The 16930-nt window shown below is 39.0% G+C and overlaps 1 protein-coding gene across 1 annotated transcript; it reads left to right on the top strand.

Annotated features, from left to right (window-relative positions):
- Positions 1-1774: 1774 nt before the first annotated feature.
- On the top strand, positions 1775-13940 carry krt1-c5 (keratin, type 1, gene c5). The gene is made up of 9 exons (XM_039802137.1): positions 1775-2786; positions 3521-3912; positions 5665-5747; positions 7073-7229; positions 8542-8706; positions 8828-8953; positions 10061-10278; positions 11891-11916; positions 12749-13940. The coding sequence occupies exons 2-9, from the start codon at positions 3529-3531 to the stop codon at positions 12862-12864; spliced, it is 1275 nt and encodes a 424-aa protein (XP_039658071.1). The 5' UTR covers positions 1775-2786; positions 3521-3528; the 3' UTR covers positions 12865-13940.
- Positions 13941-16930: the final 2990 nt, after the last annotated feature.

Genomic DNA, 16930 nt, shown 5'->3' with positions numbered 1-16930 from the left:
TGTGTTTATTTTGGGGGAGACGACAACGTTTTTTGAAATATCACAGCAGTTTAGTTTAGTTTGATTCATATGAAGCTGTAGCAGGATATAAATCACTCTCCTGAGGCATGTTGGAGGTAGAATTGCCTGTTTTGCTGCATGTTAGGAACAAATGGTGGCGCTACAACACGCTGAAAGATCAGGTTTCCATAGTGGACATATTCTCAGATGGTCAAAGTGCAGGAATAAATATTTCATTCAATATTATTTATCTTAACAAGAACAAATATGAACAGTGGTGGAGGAAGTACTTAGATCTTTTACTTAAAGTGTTCATATTATGCTCATTTTCAGGTTCATAATTGTATTTAGAGGTTGTACCAGAATAGGTTTATGTGATTTAATTTTCAAAAAACACTATATTTTTGTTGTACTGCATGTTATGTGTTGAGCTCACTGTTTTAGCTACCGAGTGAGGCATCGCACTTCTGTTCCATCTTTGTTGGGAGTCGCACATGCGCAGTATAGTTCAGCACTACTAGCTAGTCAGTTGCAGCATATGAGGGTGTGCCACGCTAGCAGCTGAGCATTATAGCATTAATATGGATCCCACGTAACTTCTAGGCAAGTCCCGCCCTACAAAGCAGCCCGATTGGTTGGGGTTAGGCATTGACCTCAAGTGAAGTGGTTAAGGTTAGGATAGCCGATTGGTCAGGGGATAGGACCCGAACAAAATCGGGTTCCGTTACCTTGTGTAAGCATCGATGCCTGGCCAATAGTAGCGTGTGAATGCTATTGAAGGGCGGGTCCCTCCTAGAAGTTGCATGGGTTCCATAATAACGCAGCATTATATTTTGTGTTTCAAAGTGATGAGCGTTTGTCACGGAAATAAAGGCTGGACTACAATAGAGCTGTTTGGAGCAGTTTGTGAACAATGTTTTCTCTGAAGATGGTAAGTCTCTTTGGGGTGGACTTTGGGCTTTTTCACTTTGTAAACCTAATACGTGCACAAAAAGATAAATAACACAATAAAGGAAAGGGGAAAAGCCAAAAAGCATAATATGAGTACTTTAAGTAAAAGTGGCAATACCACAGTTACTGTTAGTAAAAATCTTGCATTCTTAATTTAACTTTTAGTTTAAAGATATATTTAAAGTACAAAAAGTAAAAATGCTTATTATGCATATACCCAATTTCAAAATCCTATTATATTGTTAAATTATAATTATTTGTGCATTAAAGGTTCAATGACTTTTATAAAAAATTACTTTTGTCATTGCTGAAACTGCTATATCCTGACAGTAGCAGTACAATTGAATCAAAGATAGGCTACAAGCTGTACTAACAATGGTTTTATTTTAACGTTGGATCAAAGGAACTGTTACAGTAAGTGAAAAGAGGTTCCTTAGTAATGATGAGTCCATAGTAATCATTCAATTCTGCAGCTCTTTTTTTACCCACAAGGTGGTGGTACAGCTATGCTGAAAACTAGGGCTACATATGGTAATAATCATAACCCCTAAAGATTGCATTTGAAAAAGGATGTATGTTTTTAGTATGTAATTACATATTTTTCTGCAGTATGTATTTGATAGTAATGTTTTAAGAGCTGTTTGCATTGCTACAAACACCTATACAATGTTATGCAATCCAGCACAATAGTCCAGCAATTTCAGTAACAGGACTTTTTGTTAGGACTTTGTTGGACTTGATTCAACCTCATTGTGGACAGCTGAACAGAGTTACGGCATTCATGTTATTATTATGTTTATTGTGTCAGAAACTGTACAGGTGAACACTGTATTCAGCTTACAATCTGCACAAAGCAACTTTTCACACTAAACAATCCAAGAATCTATTTTGGTTTGATCATGTGAATGATCTCAACACCTTGGAGATCATTGTCATCCTGTTTTGTTGTTTTAGTGTGTGTGTGTGTGTGTGTGTGTGTGTGTGTGTGTGTGTGTGTGTGTGTGTGTGTGTGTGTGTGTGTGTGCGTGTCACACTGTGTGATCTGATCCTATACAGAGAGAATAATGCTCACCAGAGGAATGTTACAATACAGCAACAGGAGACCACATACTGTATAACAGCAAAAGAGGATTAAGAGATAGTTGACCTTTACAAAATGGCGTGTTTCTGTCTGTGTGTGTAAACCGGGTTTCCAGTTCAGCCGGGCCTACGCCTTGCATTTCTCAGGGGTCTTCACTTTCTTTTCATTCTGTCCCTCCATTGTTCCTGCTTCCTCCCGCCGGGCTGTCCTCAGGTGAAGCCGGATTCTCACATCGCTCAGAGTACATTGTATCCACACAGCAGGGTGCCTGTTTCCAGCCCTGCTAGCCAGTTACACCAGTTTGTCCTCCCAGTTTCCCCTTACAGATCGGACGAAGACCTGAGGAAGTTGATGTCACTGTTTGGACACATGAGGCCAATATACTGTAGCTCTAAAAGTCAGTGTGTGTTTTACTGTTACAGGAAATTAATCGAGTGTCTCAACTTACAGCGGCTGTTTGCAAACCTGCAATGCTGCAGACAATTAACTGCATTTAAAAAGTTGATGCCGACTTTAGTTTATGTGCACCACAGTTCTTTTTTCCACTCCTCATCAAGGTGTCAAGTTGCATCCTCCTCCTTGTTGCTACACTCTATGGGTTGGACATACCAACAGTGGCTCCACCCATCCAAAACTCCATCTAAATTCACCTGTGAAAATCTGGTCCAGCAACAGACAACGGTCACTCGTACCATCAGGATTGAAACCTGACCGAGCAGCACAACAGAAGACCTATTGAAGAACTGAGCTCAATGTAAGTACTATGCTGTCCTTTCTCTTTACTCATCAAAACAACGACTTTATGTCACAGAATGAGCAACAAAGTTTTCAAGTTTCAAGCAGATTTACATTTCACAGCTATTCCGACACAGATGGAGGCTTGAAATCTAGTAGATCCTCTATATTGTTCTATGTACTGTTTAAATAACAAGAACAGAAACATAATGCTAAATATTTGGCCATCATCAGTCAATTGACTCACCACAAGGCCCATTTAGTAGCTGTGCTGAGAGATAGATGGATTACTGAACAAACCTACGTTTAAAGTGACTGTAAACATTTCTTGTTTGAAAGTCAAACGCCCGCAAAGAAACACAAAACAACTAGAGAGATGCAAAATAACTACAGATGCAATATAAAGGATAGATGCTAAACACCCACAGAGAGACACAAAACTACAGATACAAAACAAGCATGAAGAGATGCAAAACAACTAAAAAGAGAAATAAAACAATGCCGCAATGCTGTCTCTTTTTTAGCCCTTTGAGGACTTTTTGTCCATGTTGATTCAAAAGTTGATTAAAAGTTAATTCTTGAACTTCTTTTCTGTTCATTCTTTGCTGCATTAATCAGTCAACTGCATACTTAAAGCCAAGGTCTCTGACTTTGTCCTGCGCATTCAAACAAAAGTTGTATCTGTACTTGCAGATTAGCAGACGTGTAGCTTCATAAGAGCACTGATTCAACTTTCATTTTGATCTTCTGCAGTGGACACCATGGCCTCCTCCCTCTCTGTGCGCAGCTACGCGGTGCGTCAGCCCTCCTCCAGCATGTCTGTGAGGGACAGCGGACGCAGCATCCGCTCAAAGTCTCCCGTCTCCATCGGCACGCTGTCTCTGTCCCGCTCCCTCTCAATGGGCAATGGCCTCAACATGCTGGGCTCCAGCCTCTCCTTCAACGGCCTCAGTGGCGCCGCCAGCGGGAAGGAGACCATGCAGGGCCTGAACGACCGGCTGGCCAACTACCTGGACAAGGTGCGCTCACTGGAGAGGTCCAACGCTGAACTGGAGATGAAGATCAAGCAGCTCATGCTGGAGAAGGCTCCAAAAGGCCATGACATCGAGGGGCTGATGGCCCAGGCACATGCCATCGGGCAGGAGGTCAGTGTTTGTAGAACAGAATTAAGAACTCAAACATCTTTCAGGGATTTGATTTGATTGCACCCCAGTGATTTTAATGTTGATGTAGTTGATGGGCTCGACCTAAGATTAACACCTATGTTAAATCAGGTATAGTCTATATATAAATCTTCTTAGTCACATATTGAATATGAAGATGTAATGTTGAAACGTTGTACAGTAATGGTACTTAATACATAATGCATCTTTTCAGTGTGCAGGTGCCTTTTTCTCTTCATATTGTGTTCGCCTTTCTACCTACACACCTGATATCATTTTGGGATGCCCATACACTTTCTTGAAGCACTTTAAAGAGTCAAATGCAAGAAATATGTATAGGGTTATTTGATAAAGCAGAAATGTAACTTTCTTGACATTAACCTGCAAAGCCGCTGAAAACAGCAAAATGACAATTTTTGCATATTCACACGTGGGATAATTTGCAGTTGTTTAAAGGTGCTCTAAGCGGTGTCACGCATTTTTTTTGGCTACAACATTTTTTGTCACATACAGCAAACATCTCCTCACTATCCGCAAGCTGCCTGTCCCCTGAACACACTGTAAAAAACAAATGCGGGCTCTGTAGACAGCCCAGGCTCCACAAAAGGCAACAGAAACAAACTGCGCCAACCTGCACCACCAAACATAACATAACAAACAAACAGTGTTCGGGATGAGGAGGTGGGAAGGTTTTGTTTGACAATACTTCGAACGTCAACAAGAAGTGACGTCACCTAACATTGTTTAGAGAACCTTTAAAAGGGTCCATCTTGTTAATAAGGTATTTAGTTGAAGGCAGTGATGAGAAATGGAGCACAAAGCTCCTGCAGTCAGATGGATTTGAATGTTCGGGTTTTTTTAGTCAGAGCATGTATGTTTTTACAGTAAATAAACCAGCACACTTACAGTATAAAAAGTGCATATCAGGTTGGCTCAGTTGGTAGAGCAGGCGCACATATACATATAGGTCAGTCCCTCCAGAAAAACGCAGTTATCTGATCGCATAATTCAATGCATAATCAGCCAAAGCCCGCATATTTATGTGGGAGCCGAATTTTTCAAATACGCCGCACTTTCGCCGCATAAATTGCCGATTTCCGCACAAAATATGCAAGGCTTGCTTGATTTCATAATCCCCGCATTTTCGTTGCAAAAAAGTCACATATATCTTAGCAGAAAGTTGAAAAATGTTGCGTTTACTTTATACAAGAGCAGCCATTTTCCCCTGTTGCCATGTTATGTTATGTTATGAAGTGACGTTATGAAGTGACATTATGAAGTGACGTTATGAAGTTACGTAATTACGCGACATGAACATCATGGAAAAGCAGGGTGTTGGGGGAATCACTTTTTTTCTCTTTTTCATCGAACCGCAGTTTTTGCAAGTTCCCGCAATTTTTGCAAGTTCCCGCAATTTCATCGCATAAAATTGCATAAATATCCCACATATTCCGTCGCATTTTTTAAGAAAACATGTCGCATAATCAAGGATTTTTGCCCGCAACAATCACAAAAAAACTCTGCATTTTTCTGGAAGGACTGAGAGGTTTATGCCTCGACGCAGAGGTCCAGGGATCGAGTCCGACCTGTGACGATTTCCTGCATGTCTTCCCGTCTCTCTCCCCTTTCTCGCCTAGCTGTCCTTTCGCAGAAAAGCCACTCCAAAAAAGTGCATAATATCTGTAGAACTTGTTGCCAGATCTTCATCAACTTTCCACCATGTTCCCTACTCAGGTGAGAAAGAAGACGTTGGAGAACGCCCGTATCATGCTGGAGATTGATAATGCCAAGCTGGCGGCCGATGACTTCAGAGTCAAGTGAGTGCCACACAGAGTTTCCTTTCTTGTACTTGCCTGTGAGTGTTCACATGGGAGCGCCAGACTGCAGAGCAATGTGAATAAATGACCTTTATGTCAGGCTGCGAAATAGGAGGCCCATTCCCACGGTGCTCAGGCACCCGCAGGAGACAAAGATTGCCATCAGGGAGCAAAGGATGTGATAGATTGCGCAGGTCAGAGAAACATCGTCACTTACTGAAGTCCAAAGTTGGCAAAGTGGAGCTGGTAAAGGAAAGATGGTGGAGTCAGAAAACACCCACCCACTGCTTATGTTTTTCACAGTGTGTTGATGGTATGTTCTGTGGCCTGATTTGAAGGAGTGATACATCAATTGGCAGTGATTTATGGTTTTAGCAGCAAAGTGCACGTGTACCTCACGTGCAGATCTTTGCAAGTCATTGCATTGTATTTTTCACACGTGTGCATCCATTCCGTGACTATTTCACGAGTGCTTTTATGCATGTGCTTGTTTGCACGTGTTGCACTACCTCCAGTTTGTGTCTCTCATCTATCATCATCAGTGGTGGAAAGTTATTAAGTACAGTACAATTTCAAGGTACTTGTACTTTACTTGAGTATTTCTATTTCATGCAGTAAATTATAATATATTTTTACTATAATATTTAGTATATTTTGCTGATAATACTTTACACTTTTGATGAATGAAGTATTTCTACAGTGTGGTATTACTTTTTTTTTTATCTCAAGTGAACAATCTTTTTCCACCGCCGATAAAACAGATGGGTTTCTATTGTTTTATTAAAGGTATTTCAAATATCTTGACAAACTCTTTTGCAGATTTGGACCGAAGATTATTCATTTAGTCACATATAACTTACAAGTCTATTTCTAATACAAAAAAAGATGGCAGTAGGAAGTGATGTATATCCTTGTTTGTTTTAAAATAATTAAAAATAACATGAATTAACATTGTTTGACAAATTCATGTTCAATGGATTGAAGGCTTTAAGATGTGATTGAAAGTATTGGGAGAAAAGATAGTAAGTAAACCTTAAATCAAGTTTACTTTTGCCAAATTACAGTTTCCAAAAAGGGTTACAAATCGTATAAATGTTGCAGTAGATGGAATATTTTTTCATCCACATGTACATACAATTTTTAAGGATGCTTACATTTTGTATTGAATTACCTTTTGGGGTTTTGTAAAATCTGCAGATATTTATGTTGACCATGTCCGACATGTAATGAAAATACATGAGATGCATTAACTGAGACTAGTGTTGCGTGTCTGCTGATGACCTCCATTCTTCTTGTTTGAATCCTCCACTGTGTTTTTCCTGCAGATGGGAGGCGGAGGCCACCTTGTGCCAGTCGGTGGAGAGGGACTGTCAGGCTCTGAAGAGAGCAAAGTCTGACCACGACCAGATCATCGCCACTCTGCGAGGAGACCTGGACAGCCTGAAGGAGGAGCTCTACTTCCTCAAGAAGAATCACGATGAGGTGAGATCCCCTCTAGAAGAAGGTCACGTCAGATATGATCAATGAGTGTTGACTCATCAAGATAATCATTTTACAAGTTGTCAAGAGTAGTCTTGTTTAAATATAAGATGTATGTAGCACAGTGGGTTCTGTAAAGCTGCATGAAAACCAGTTTCCAGCATATCATCCAAAAACCATAGAGTTCCTGTTTTTTTTCTAACAGCAACATAGTAGTAGGTTTTAGTATCTGAAATATGATAATGTTAAGTGTACGCACAAACCCTTTTTCTTTGTAGCCACAATGCATCAAGATAGCAAGACAACACCTGTGTACACAACACACTCAAGTATTTGAGCCCATCCAGCCTCCGGGATTATGTGTGTTTAGACTGTAAGGTGTGGTATCCAGGATGGGGACTGAAGACTTGACTAAAGACAATGGAGTTTTTTTTGTGTTGAATACGTATCTTGTACACGCTGAGATGATCAAAACATGTAAAAAGAAAAAAGAAGGAGTTAATCAGGAACAATTAAAGTTACAGGATGGAAGCTGCATTACAAACTGGTTGTAAAAACAAAAATGCTTAAAACACAGAAATATTGTTCTTTAGTCTTCACTTGTTGACACTTAAAGTTAATAGTTATCTTGCATACTAAGATTGTACTTAAAAATATAAACAGTTTGTAAAATATGATGCATTTTTCAATGCTTATTGAATAACTTCAGTCCTTAACTGAGCACTTTAATGTCTTATTTTGTGACTATAGGGCTGTAAGAGCATTCCAACCTGTTTTTAATGCCAATTAACTAAAGTTTCAGGCATTTTCTGAAAAAATATATTTTCATAATTCTATTGTAGCAAACTGTAATATTCTTTCTTGGTTCAAGCTACAGAAATACCTTTCTAGACTATTTTAAATATCCTTACTATCGTTTACTTGTTTTATTAAAATGAGGTTTGCAGGACTTAATCATATTGATAATATATAAAATCAAACACCATCAAATAAGCCTCTTTTTTGTATAATGAGTAGCCTACTCTCAATTTGATACTTTAAGTAGGCCTACATTTTTCTGATAATACTTATAAGTCCTGCATTCAAAATCCCGCTTAAGTGAAAGTACTGAAGTATTGTTTTAGTGTAGTATTACTACTTTTACTAAAAGTAAAGGCTCTGAATACACCACTGGGTAGTAGATAAGTTTGACACCGCCAAAATCAGATGTTAACAGACACTGCGGTCTGAGAGTTGTCCAGATTGTGAGGTGGACACTATAAGACGTTGCAGCATTAAACACTGCTTTGCCTTCCCCCTCTTTAAATGATCACAGGAGATGAATGCAATGAAGTCTCGTCTGGCCAACGAGCAGGTGACTGTGGAGGTGGATGCGGCTCAGGGTCCCGATCTGGGGGCCATCATGGCTGAGCTGAGGGTCCAGTATGAGGGCATCACTCGCAAGAACAAAGAGGAGGCCGAGACCTGGTACCTCAAGAAAGTCCGTCACTGCACAAATCTGTTCTTTTTTTTTTTCATTGTATTAATACATGCTTTTTGTGGTATTATACACTACATACTGTACATTGCACTATGCATTATTTTGATGTGTGTGTCTCTAGTTGGAAGCAGTGCAGTCGGAGGTCAAAGAAAGCAACGAGGCTTTGCGCTGTGCCCAAAGTGAGTTCAGCGAGCGACGACGTTTCCTGCAGGCTCTGGAGGTCGAACTCAACAGTCTTCGGAAGCAGGTACATTACTGCATAAACACACGTCACAGGGGTGTAGCCCGAACATGTAATCACATTTTTCTTCGGGAATAATACTTAACCTCTCAGTCAAATACCAAATAGCCTCAGCAAAGAGTCTTTTTCTTGCAGGGGTAAATCAGGAGCTCAGCCCCTTCCTCTTCTCTTCTGCACACGTTAGACATGTTATCTATAGATTACAGCTGTTTTCTCCTTGTCAACAAAGAGCTTTTGGCGGAACAATGTACACTGCAATTTCATTCTGCTCCTATAATCAATCAGTGTGACAAGACGTAGAGTAGAGCCAAACAAGTCAATGTTTTGTCTGTGTCTCCGCTACATGTGAACACAAGTCAAACATCAGCATATGGAGCTGTTCAGTGGACGAAAATATAGCTCATGGATGTTTGCCAAATAATGAGCACACAGTATTGAATGCAGAGATATTATGGCGCTGACAGTCTCTAGTGTCTCTGGTTGAGTGGTGATGGGGCTGGATGATGGATGAGTTCAACAGGTAAACATACAGTACAAAACAATACTGGGTGGTAAAAACTCCACATGGTACTTTAAGGCCACATCAGAGTTTACCTTAGACTATTCTACCATTTAAAGCTTTAGTGCGTAACTTTTTTTTATATTATTGAACGTCTGTTTCATTCAAGCCATTGCCAAAATGAGTTGATGCAAAGCTAATTAAGACTATCAGCTCCATAAAGCTCTCTCTCTGTATTTCTCAGTATGGCTATGTTCAGAAAATGGTGTCGTCCGGCAACTTTCGCGCACAGAAAATCAAGCAAAGATAATTACCTCTTCTGAAGAGTCCATGTTTTTTTAATCCTCCGTGTCCTCCTTGGCTACTAGCAACTGCGTGGAGGAGGGGTGGGGGTGGTACGCAATCACGGAAGACTTGTATCATGTTGATGTGCCAACAGTTTTGTTGTCATTACTTAGAATTCCTCATGAAACAGACAGAAACTACGCACAATAGCTTTAAAGCTGCATGAATATTTTTATAATAACAATGTTTTTAATGATGTGTAATGTGATAGGTGCTGGGCGACTTGCTTTCTACTGTCACTGAATGTTACCTGCATGCTCTGTTAACAGGTAGGTGTGCTGGAAGGAAACTTGGGGGAAACGGGGCACAAGTACTCAGTGGAGATGGACAATCTTCAGAGCACACTGACCCAGCTGGAGGATGAGCTGTCTCACCTGCGTTTGGACATGCAACGCAACAAGACTGATTATGAACAGCTGCTGCGCATCAAACAGAACCTGGAGATGGAGATCGCCACCTACAGGAGGCTGCTGGAGGGGGAGGAAATGTAAGTGAGAGCTGGGAAACCACAACCAATACCTTTTCATCGTTTCAATCAAGAATTTCTATGTAATGGTGTTTTTTCCATTACACAGTACCTTCTCGACTCGCCTCGACTCTACTCACCTTTTTTGGTTTTCCATTAAGAAAAAAAGTCCCTGGTATCTGCTAACAGGTACTTTTTTTAGTACCGCCTAGGTTCAGGTTCCAAGCGAGCTGACGTGGTGAAAACCTGCAGACTACTGATTGGTCAAAGAGAATCATCACTAATCACTGCGTCATCATTGCAAGCGACAGATGGGTGTGTCCTGAACAAAAAGGACAAAACTTTAAATAGTTTAGACAGCGGTGTTTTTTTTGCTGCCTCCAGCTTCTTTTGAAACAAAATTTGTCTTCTGGCTGTGGCAACAGCCACATGCCGAGAGTCAAAAACAACACACCTTTGACGTTCTGTGTGTGTGTCGCGTTAGGTCACGGCAGTTTCCTGCGGCGTCGCTATGACGACCAGCCACGCTCGCCTCAGGCATGAGGCGGTACTAAATCATAGTACTAAATCTGCAATGGAAAACGGAGGACGGGGCACCGCGGTGGAGTCGAGCCGAGTAGAGTAGAGTCGAGTTTGCATGTTTTTTTCTAGTGCCAAAATACCACCATAGAATCCAGAAGAGAACTGTAAAGATAGTATTTTACACTTATTGATACCTGTTGGTAGTTATTTATGCATTATTAGCCTTTGGGTATTAACTAGTATTTCTTTTTGCTACATAGGAGTACACGTAGTTTGTCGTTATCCTGACTATGCATGTATTGAACACCCTACATGTAATAGTTGGTTATTTAGGGATGTAGAATACACTTACTTACTCTTTTCACCCTGTTTCCACCTGGTATTAAAATCCATCCTGAGTGATCCGATCACAAGTGGACAGCTCTAAGTACAGGTGTGAATGCACCCAGGATGCATTGGGAGCCGATCACTCAGACCACATTCAGGGATGGTTTAGGCCACATATGATCACATTCTTATAGCAGTGCGCATGCGTATTTGTCCTGGGACACAGTAAGGGCCCACTACTCAACTGTGAGCGGAACTACATACTCATTCAAAGTATTTCTCATGTCACCACCTAGAGTGGATCATGCATTTTGTACTGTCGGTGATGTGTCGGGGGTTTTTGTCGGGGGTTTTTGGATCATGCATTTTGTACTGTCGGTGATGTGTCGGGGGTTTTTGTCGGGGGTTTTTGGATCATGCATTTTGTACTGTCGGTGATGTGTCGGGGGTTTTTGGATCATGCATTTTGTACTGTCGGTGATGTGTCGGGGGTTTTTGTTCCTGTGCTGCCTGCTATTTTACACCTTGACGGATTTCAATACCAGGTGAATACAGGGTTTTACTAAGTAATTAGAAAAAGCAATCATTACCACTTACATGACTGTCCGGTAAGGTCTTTATGCTAAGCCGAGCTCAATCTTCTCATCTAACTCTCACCAACAAAGAGAATAAGCATATTTCTTTAAAGTGTCCTACTTGCATCAGATATTGAGTGAACATGTTTTTATGCTTGCTCTTTTGGATTGACATTGATTTAACGTTGTCATATCGTTTTGTCCTACAGGGTGAAAGAAACACCTCCTCCTAAAAGTAAGTTCAGATTATTGTATTTACTGAATGCCATCAAGGACCAAATCTGTGCTGCAAGGATTATTTGTATGAAGTCTTCTCTACACCCTTATTCACAGGGTTGTGTTATAAATCTGGCCGGAGGTTACTTGTCGAAAACCACTTGAGTTGGTCAGCAATGGCTTGTTAGATTGTTTTTGATAACTTCTATTTTTCACTCTTATTAGATCCTGTGTGGGTATCAATTAACCAAACCCGAGGACAGAATTCATGTGCGTAAAAGGGAGTCTGCAAAACTTAGGGAAGGATTGGATGCTCCTGCATGCTCCTGCAGTACCTGTTTTCTACTGTAGTGGCCTACTATTGTATTTTCTGTCTGTAACAGCCCCTAATATTGGTCTCCTAAAGCTACTCTTGGATTGTACCTATCTCATAATTCAGACTCTTCTATTTTGCCCACATAAATTCAGTCCTTGGGCGTGGTTGCTCGATACCAACACAGGATCTGATAAGAGTTAACAAAAAATAGCACCAAGCAAATAATGACTCGCACATTGAAAGTTGGGTTCACCGACATTCAATCTCTTCTTTTTTTCATCCCTTTTGTATTTTTTGGGCATAAAGTCGGTCAACAAAAGAAGTTTACTGACATTAGGTTACAGTTGAGGGTATTGATGGCCAAAGTTGTTAAAATATTACATTACGGTGCAGCCTCATAACCTTAATATGGCAAAATAATACTACAGACATTGTATTGTTATTAGATTACCGTTAATGTTATTTTTTAGTGCTGGTCTAGACAAGAAAGATCAAAGTGTTTTTTGACAAACCGTGGTTTAATTCTGTGTCACAGAAGATCCCGAGGTAAGGACCAGGAAGATTGTAAAAGTTGTCACCCAGACCATGATCAACGGCAAGGTGGTGGATGAGTCCAGTGAGGTGGAGCAGATCGAGGAGCGCAAAAAATGAGCCAAAGTGTGTGAAGAGAAGAAGCAGTGATGTCTCATAAACTCAAAGTGCCTGCCGGCTGTGGTTTAAATCTCACCACAACCTTCTTGTTTTATGTCTTCCTTATTTTATGTCATGTTTTAATGCCTTCAGCTTGCCAAACAATAGACTAAAATGGAAATGAAATAATACTTCAACCTAAAATATAATAGTCATTTTCAGCAACATGAACTGAAAGGAAAGAAGAAACTCAATATTGAGATGTAATGAGAAAAATAATCTGTGTGATATTAAAATCTACAAAGATGTATCTGTTGATTGTGCTGGGTCTTTGATAATAAGACATTAATCTCATTTGATCCGACAAAACTAAATCTCAACGCAAGGTCTAATTACTACTGTAGCTTTTTCTCTGGCTTTTCAGTTGTCATCAAAATGTGAAACATCTGGAAAAAGCTAGTGGGTCTGTATTTTTTCAGTCAAACTGCTGTTTTCAACGTCAACAATGAGCTTTCAAAATTGTTTGGATTTTAAGAAATACTTTGTATTTTTGGGAAATGCACTTACTCACTTTCTTGCAGGAAGATTGATACCACTCTTATGTCTGTATAGTAAATATGAAGTGTGTAGTTGCTCATCTTAGCTTAGCATAAAGACTGGAAATGGGGATACAGCTAGCCTGGCTCTGTCCAACACTACTAGCATCTCCAAAGGTCACTAATTAACATGTTATATCTGCTTTGTTTGATTCAAACAGAATACAAAGTGTACAAAAAAGTCTTTATGCTAAGCTAAGCTAACCAGCTGCTGGCTTTAGCTTCATATTTAGTACATAGACTTGAGAGTCTTTGTCATCTAAGTCTTGGCATGAAAGCAAATAATTTAAGTATTTCAAAAAATGTCAACCTTTTTCTTTAACACTTACTGAAGCTTTTGGAAAATGTCTTCATCTTGCACATATCTTGTGTCTATGTGATCGTTTCACTGTAAAATAGTTATAGGAGTAATGTAATGAGCTGTAGTTGCATTTTAGAAACTTACACAAACCAACCAAAGCATCTGTATAGCATCTGTACATGTCAATAAAACACAGTGTTTAAAAATATGTGTCCCTGTTCATTTTTAGATATATTATTAGCTTAAACTGAAAGCTTAGACTGATACTCAAGGAACAAAATAGGACGCAGAAACAAAGAAACATGATTCTGCACCTAGAGGGCAGAAACTGCACCTAGTATCAAGTAACAGGCTTTGTATGCGGGTGTTGTTTTTCAGGGGTTTTTTCTCTGTGAGTTTGCGTGCACATGTATACATACAGCTTAGAGGAATTAAAGTAATGTTGGAGCGTAAAGTCACTAAATGCTTAGAATGCATATCAGAGGGTGGCTGTGTCACGTTATTCAGGTTCCATGGCAACATGGAGATTGATTCCACAGTTAAACAATAAAAATTTAAAGAGTTCCACGGATGTGTACTTTCCTTAAGTGCACATTTGTGATACTTGTACTTTAACTTGAGTATTTTCTTTCATGTCACTTTCTACTTCTACTCAACTACATTTCAGAGGGGATTATTGTATTTTCACTCCACAAGAATTACTGCAAGTTGTATGACAGCTTCAGTTACTTTACACATTTTTACATACAAAACATTTTAAAAGCTTATACAATATGATGTTTTTGTCATAAATTAAAACCCCAACAGTAGGCTACAAGTACAGCTGAAACGATTGGTCGATTAATCATATTGTTGATTGACAGAAAATGTATTATAAAACTCGTCAAGATGGTTTCAGTTTCTCAAATGTGAGGGTTTGCTGCTCCCTATTTTCATGTATGTCCGATCATTTTGAGGTTGGAGAATCAACCGCTGTGTCACTTTGGGCTCTGACTCTCCACCGCTGTGTGTTAATGTGGTGAGGTTACAGGGAAGAATCACTACTTGCTTCATTGTCTGTCTACAGTTGGTGCGAAACGCAGCAGCCAGGCTTCTAACAAACAAAACAGAGACTACCTCTCTCCACTCCTGGCTTGATTACTTTGGCTCTCAATTCTTTATACAGTGTTTACGATTCAGTTGATTACTTTTACAAAGGGCTTCTTTGTAAGGAAGACATTAACTGTTATTTTAATTTCACTTAACATTTGTTTTAATCCAGTTGTTTTAATGTATTCTCCATGTTTTTTATGAATGAATAGGCTAAATTGAACCTTGAACCTCCATGGTTTGGCTCTGGACAGTATTTCTGATATTTTTAAACTCCTTATTTTGTACCAAGGCCCTTCAGGTCAGGCAACCAAATGTTGATAAAATGTACACGGGCCAGGCTAAAGGAGGATGTTTTTACTGTTTTAGCTCAAGCTAAATATCTGCCACTTTTTAAAAACCTACCTATGTTACAGTTTTATGTCTTTCTTTTTCTTTTATTCGTTTTAGTTTTTCTTTCCCCTGAAAATCTTGTATTACTGTTTTTTTTAAGTCAAGAGTAGCCTAGTATAGAAATAAAGTTTCCTTACTTACATGGAAAGAGAGAGAAAATGCAGCTTACATTATCACTCACTTACTGCAGTTTCATGTCAGTGTGAATATTATGTAGCTTGTCACTCCAGCGTGAAAGGTTTTAATATGATGCAGTAACAAAAAACACACACATTCCCAGAGTTAGATGATAACATCTAAGTCTTAAACTGCAGCCTAGTCATCATCAACAGTGAATGGTATTATTTTTGTCACCTTGATGGAAAAACTTGTAAAAATCCAAATATAGATGTTTCTCACAACTTTTAAGAGTCTATTAACTTTATTGTAAAATGATGTCATAGACCAGATTTACAGCCACACTGAGGAGACGACAGTTGTTGTGTATAACCCAGAAAGAAGAACTGTGACATGCCTTAATGCTTTCAGTAACATGACAGCAAAACCTCTCCTCTAATAACCAAACTTTGTGTCAAATCTGATGTAGAATTAGCTCTCGTGAATCGATTCAGTGACATAGTGTTTGTGTAACTGCCTTGATTTGATCATATTATCCAGAGTTTAAGTTTTGGTGACATGTTATGGTGTCTACTAACTTCCTCTGTATCAACTGAACTGTCTTCTGATAGTGTAGTGAACAGCGCCTCCCTGTGTTGAAAAGCATACAGTGTCTCTGTAGGAAAAAAATCGTTGAAAAGCAGTTCATGTTTTCTAAAAGTTATACCTTCATGGGGATTCAGCAGTAGTGGAAGAAGTACTAAGAGCTTTTACTTGACTAAAAGTATCAATACTGCAGTGTAAAAATACTCTGTTAACAGTAAAAGTCATGGATTCAAAATCGTACTAAGTAAATGTAGAATGGCCCATTTCAGAAAACTGCATTATGATTAGTGATACAAGAATGTGTAAGCTGTTGCAGCTGGGGCTAATTTCGACAACATGCTAACCCTAACTGCTACTTATCCATATTTATTAGTTGATTTATATGTTGTATTAATAATCTGAATCTGCTAAGTAACCATTAACTAATGTTGTCAAATACATGTAGTGGAGTTAAAGTACAATATTTGCCAAATGCCACATTATTTTATTTTATTATCTATGTATTCGAAGAAATTTCCCTGGAAACTCCAACAATAGCTAATATCTAAAAACAGATTGTGTCACATGCATAATAGTTTTTTACTCATCCCCCTACTCTGTCTCCTTCTGGCTGAACTTTAAAATGGACATGACAAAAAGATGAAAAAAAAAAAGATTCATGTTTTATTTATTGTATTGTAAATACCCGTCTCTGTGTATTGACTAAATATGTATTACCAATCCGTTCATAATATCAGTTAAATTCTACATTTACAAAATGAAATGTGCTGCATATATCTATAAAGAAAGAAATCTAGAAAAGAAAATGTATTACAACAGAGATTTGTTTTATTGAAATATTCTTAATTTACAGTGCAATTGCAATTTGTAAGTAAGATAAAAAAAAATGCATTTAAAAGAAAAGCAAAGAAAAAATACCCAAGACGGTTAGTTATAGAGAATCTTTGAAAATACACGTGATACACGTAATTGTACTCGTAGAAAAAAGGTTAATTAAGAACATTAT

The sequence above is a fragment of the Perca fluviatilis genome, chromosome 6 (assembly GCF_010015445.1).
Source record: "Perca fluviatilis chromosome 6, GENO_Pfluv_1.0, whole genome shotgun sequence".
In the NCBI taxonomy this organism is placed as follows: domain Eukaryota; kingdom Metazoa; phylum Chordata; class Actinopteri; order Perciformes; family Percidae; genus Perca; species Perca fluviatilis.
This window is presented reverse-complemented; position numbering and strand designations above follow the sequence as displayed.

Excerpts from the sequence above, each read along its gene's own strand:
- krt1-c5 (XM_039802137.1), top strand. The coding sequence starts at position 3,529 with ATGGCCTCCTCCCTCTCTGTGCGCAGCTACGCGGTGCGTCAGCCCTCC. Across the intron at positions 3,913-5,664 it reads CACATGCCATCGGGCAGGAG|GTGAGAAAGAAGACGTTGGA; the intron begins GTCAGTGTTTGT and ends TTCCCTACTCAG. Across the intron at positions 8,954-10,060 it reads TCAACAGTCTTCGGAAGCAG|GTAGGTGTGCTGGAAGGAAA; the intron begins GTACATTACTGC and ends CTCTGTTAACAG.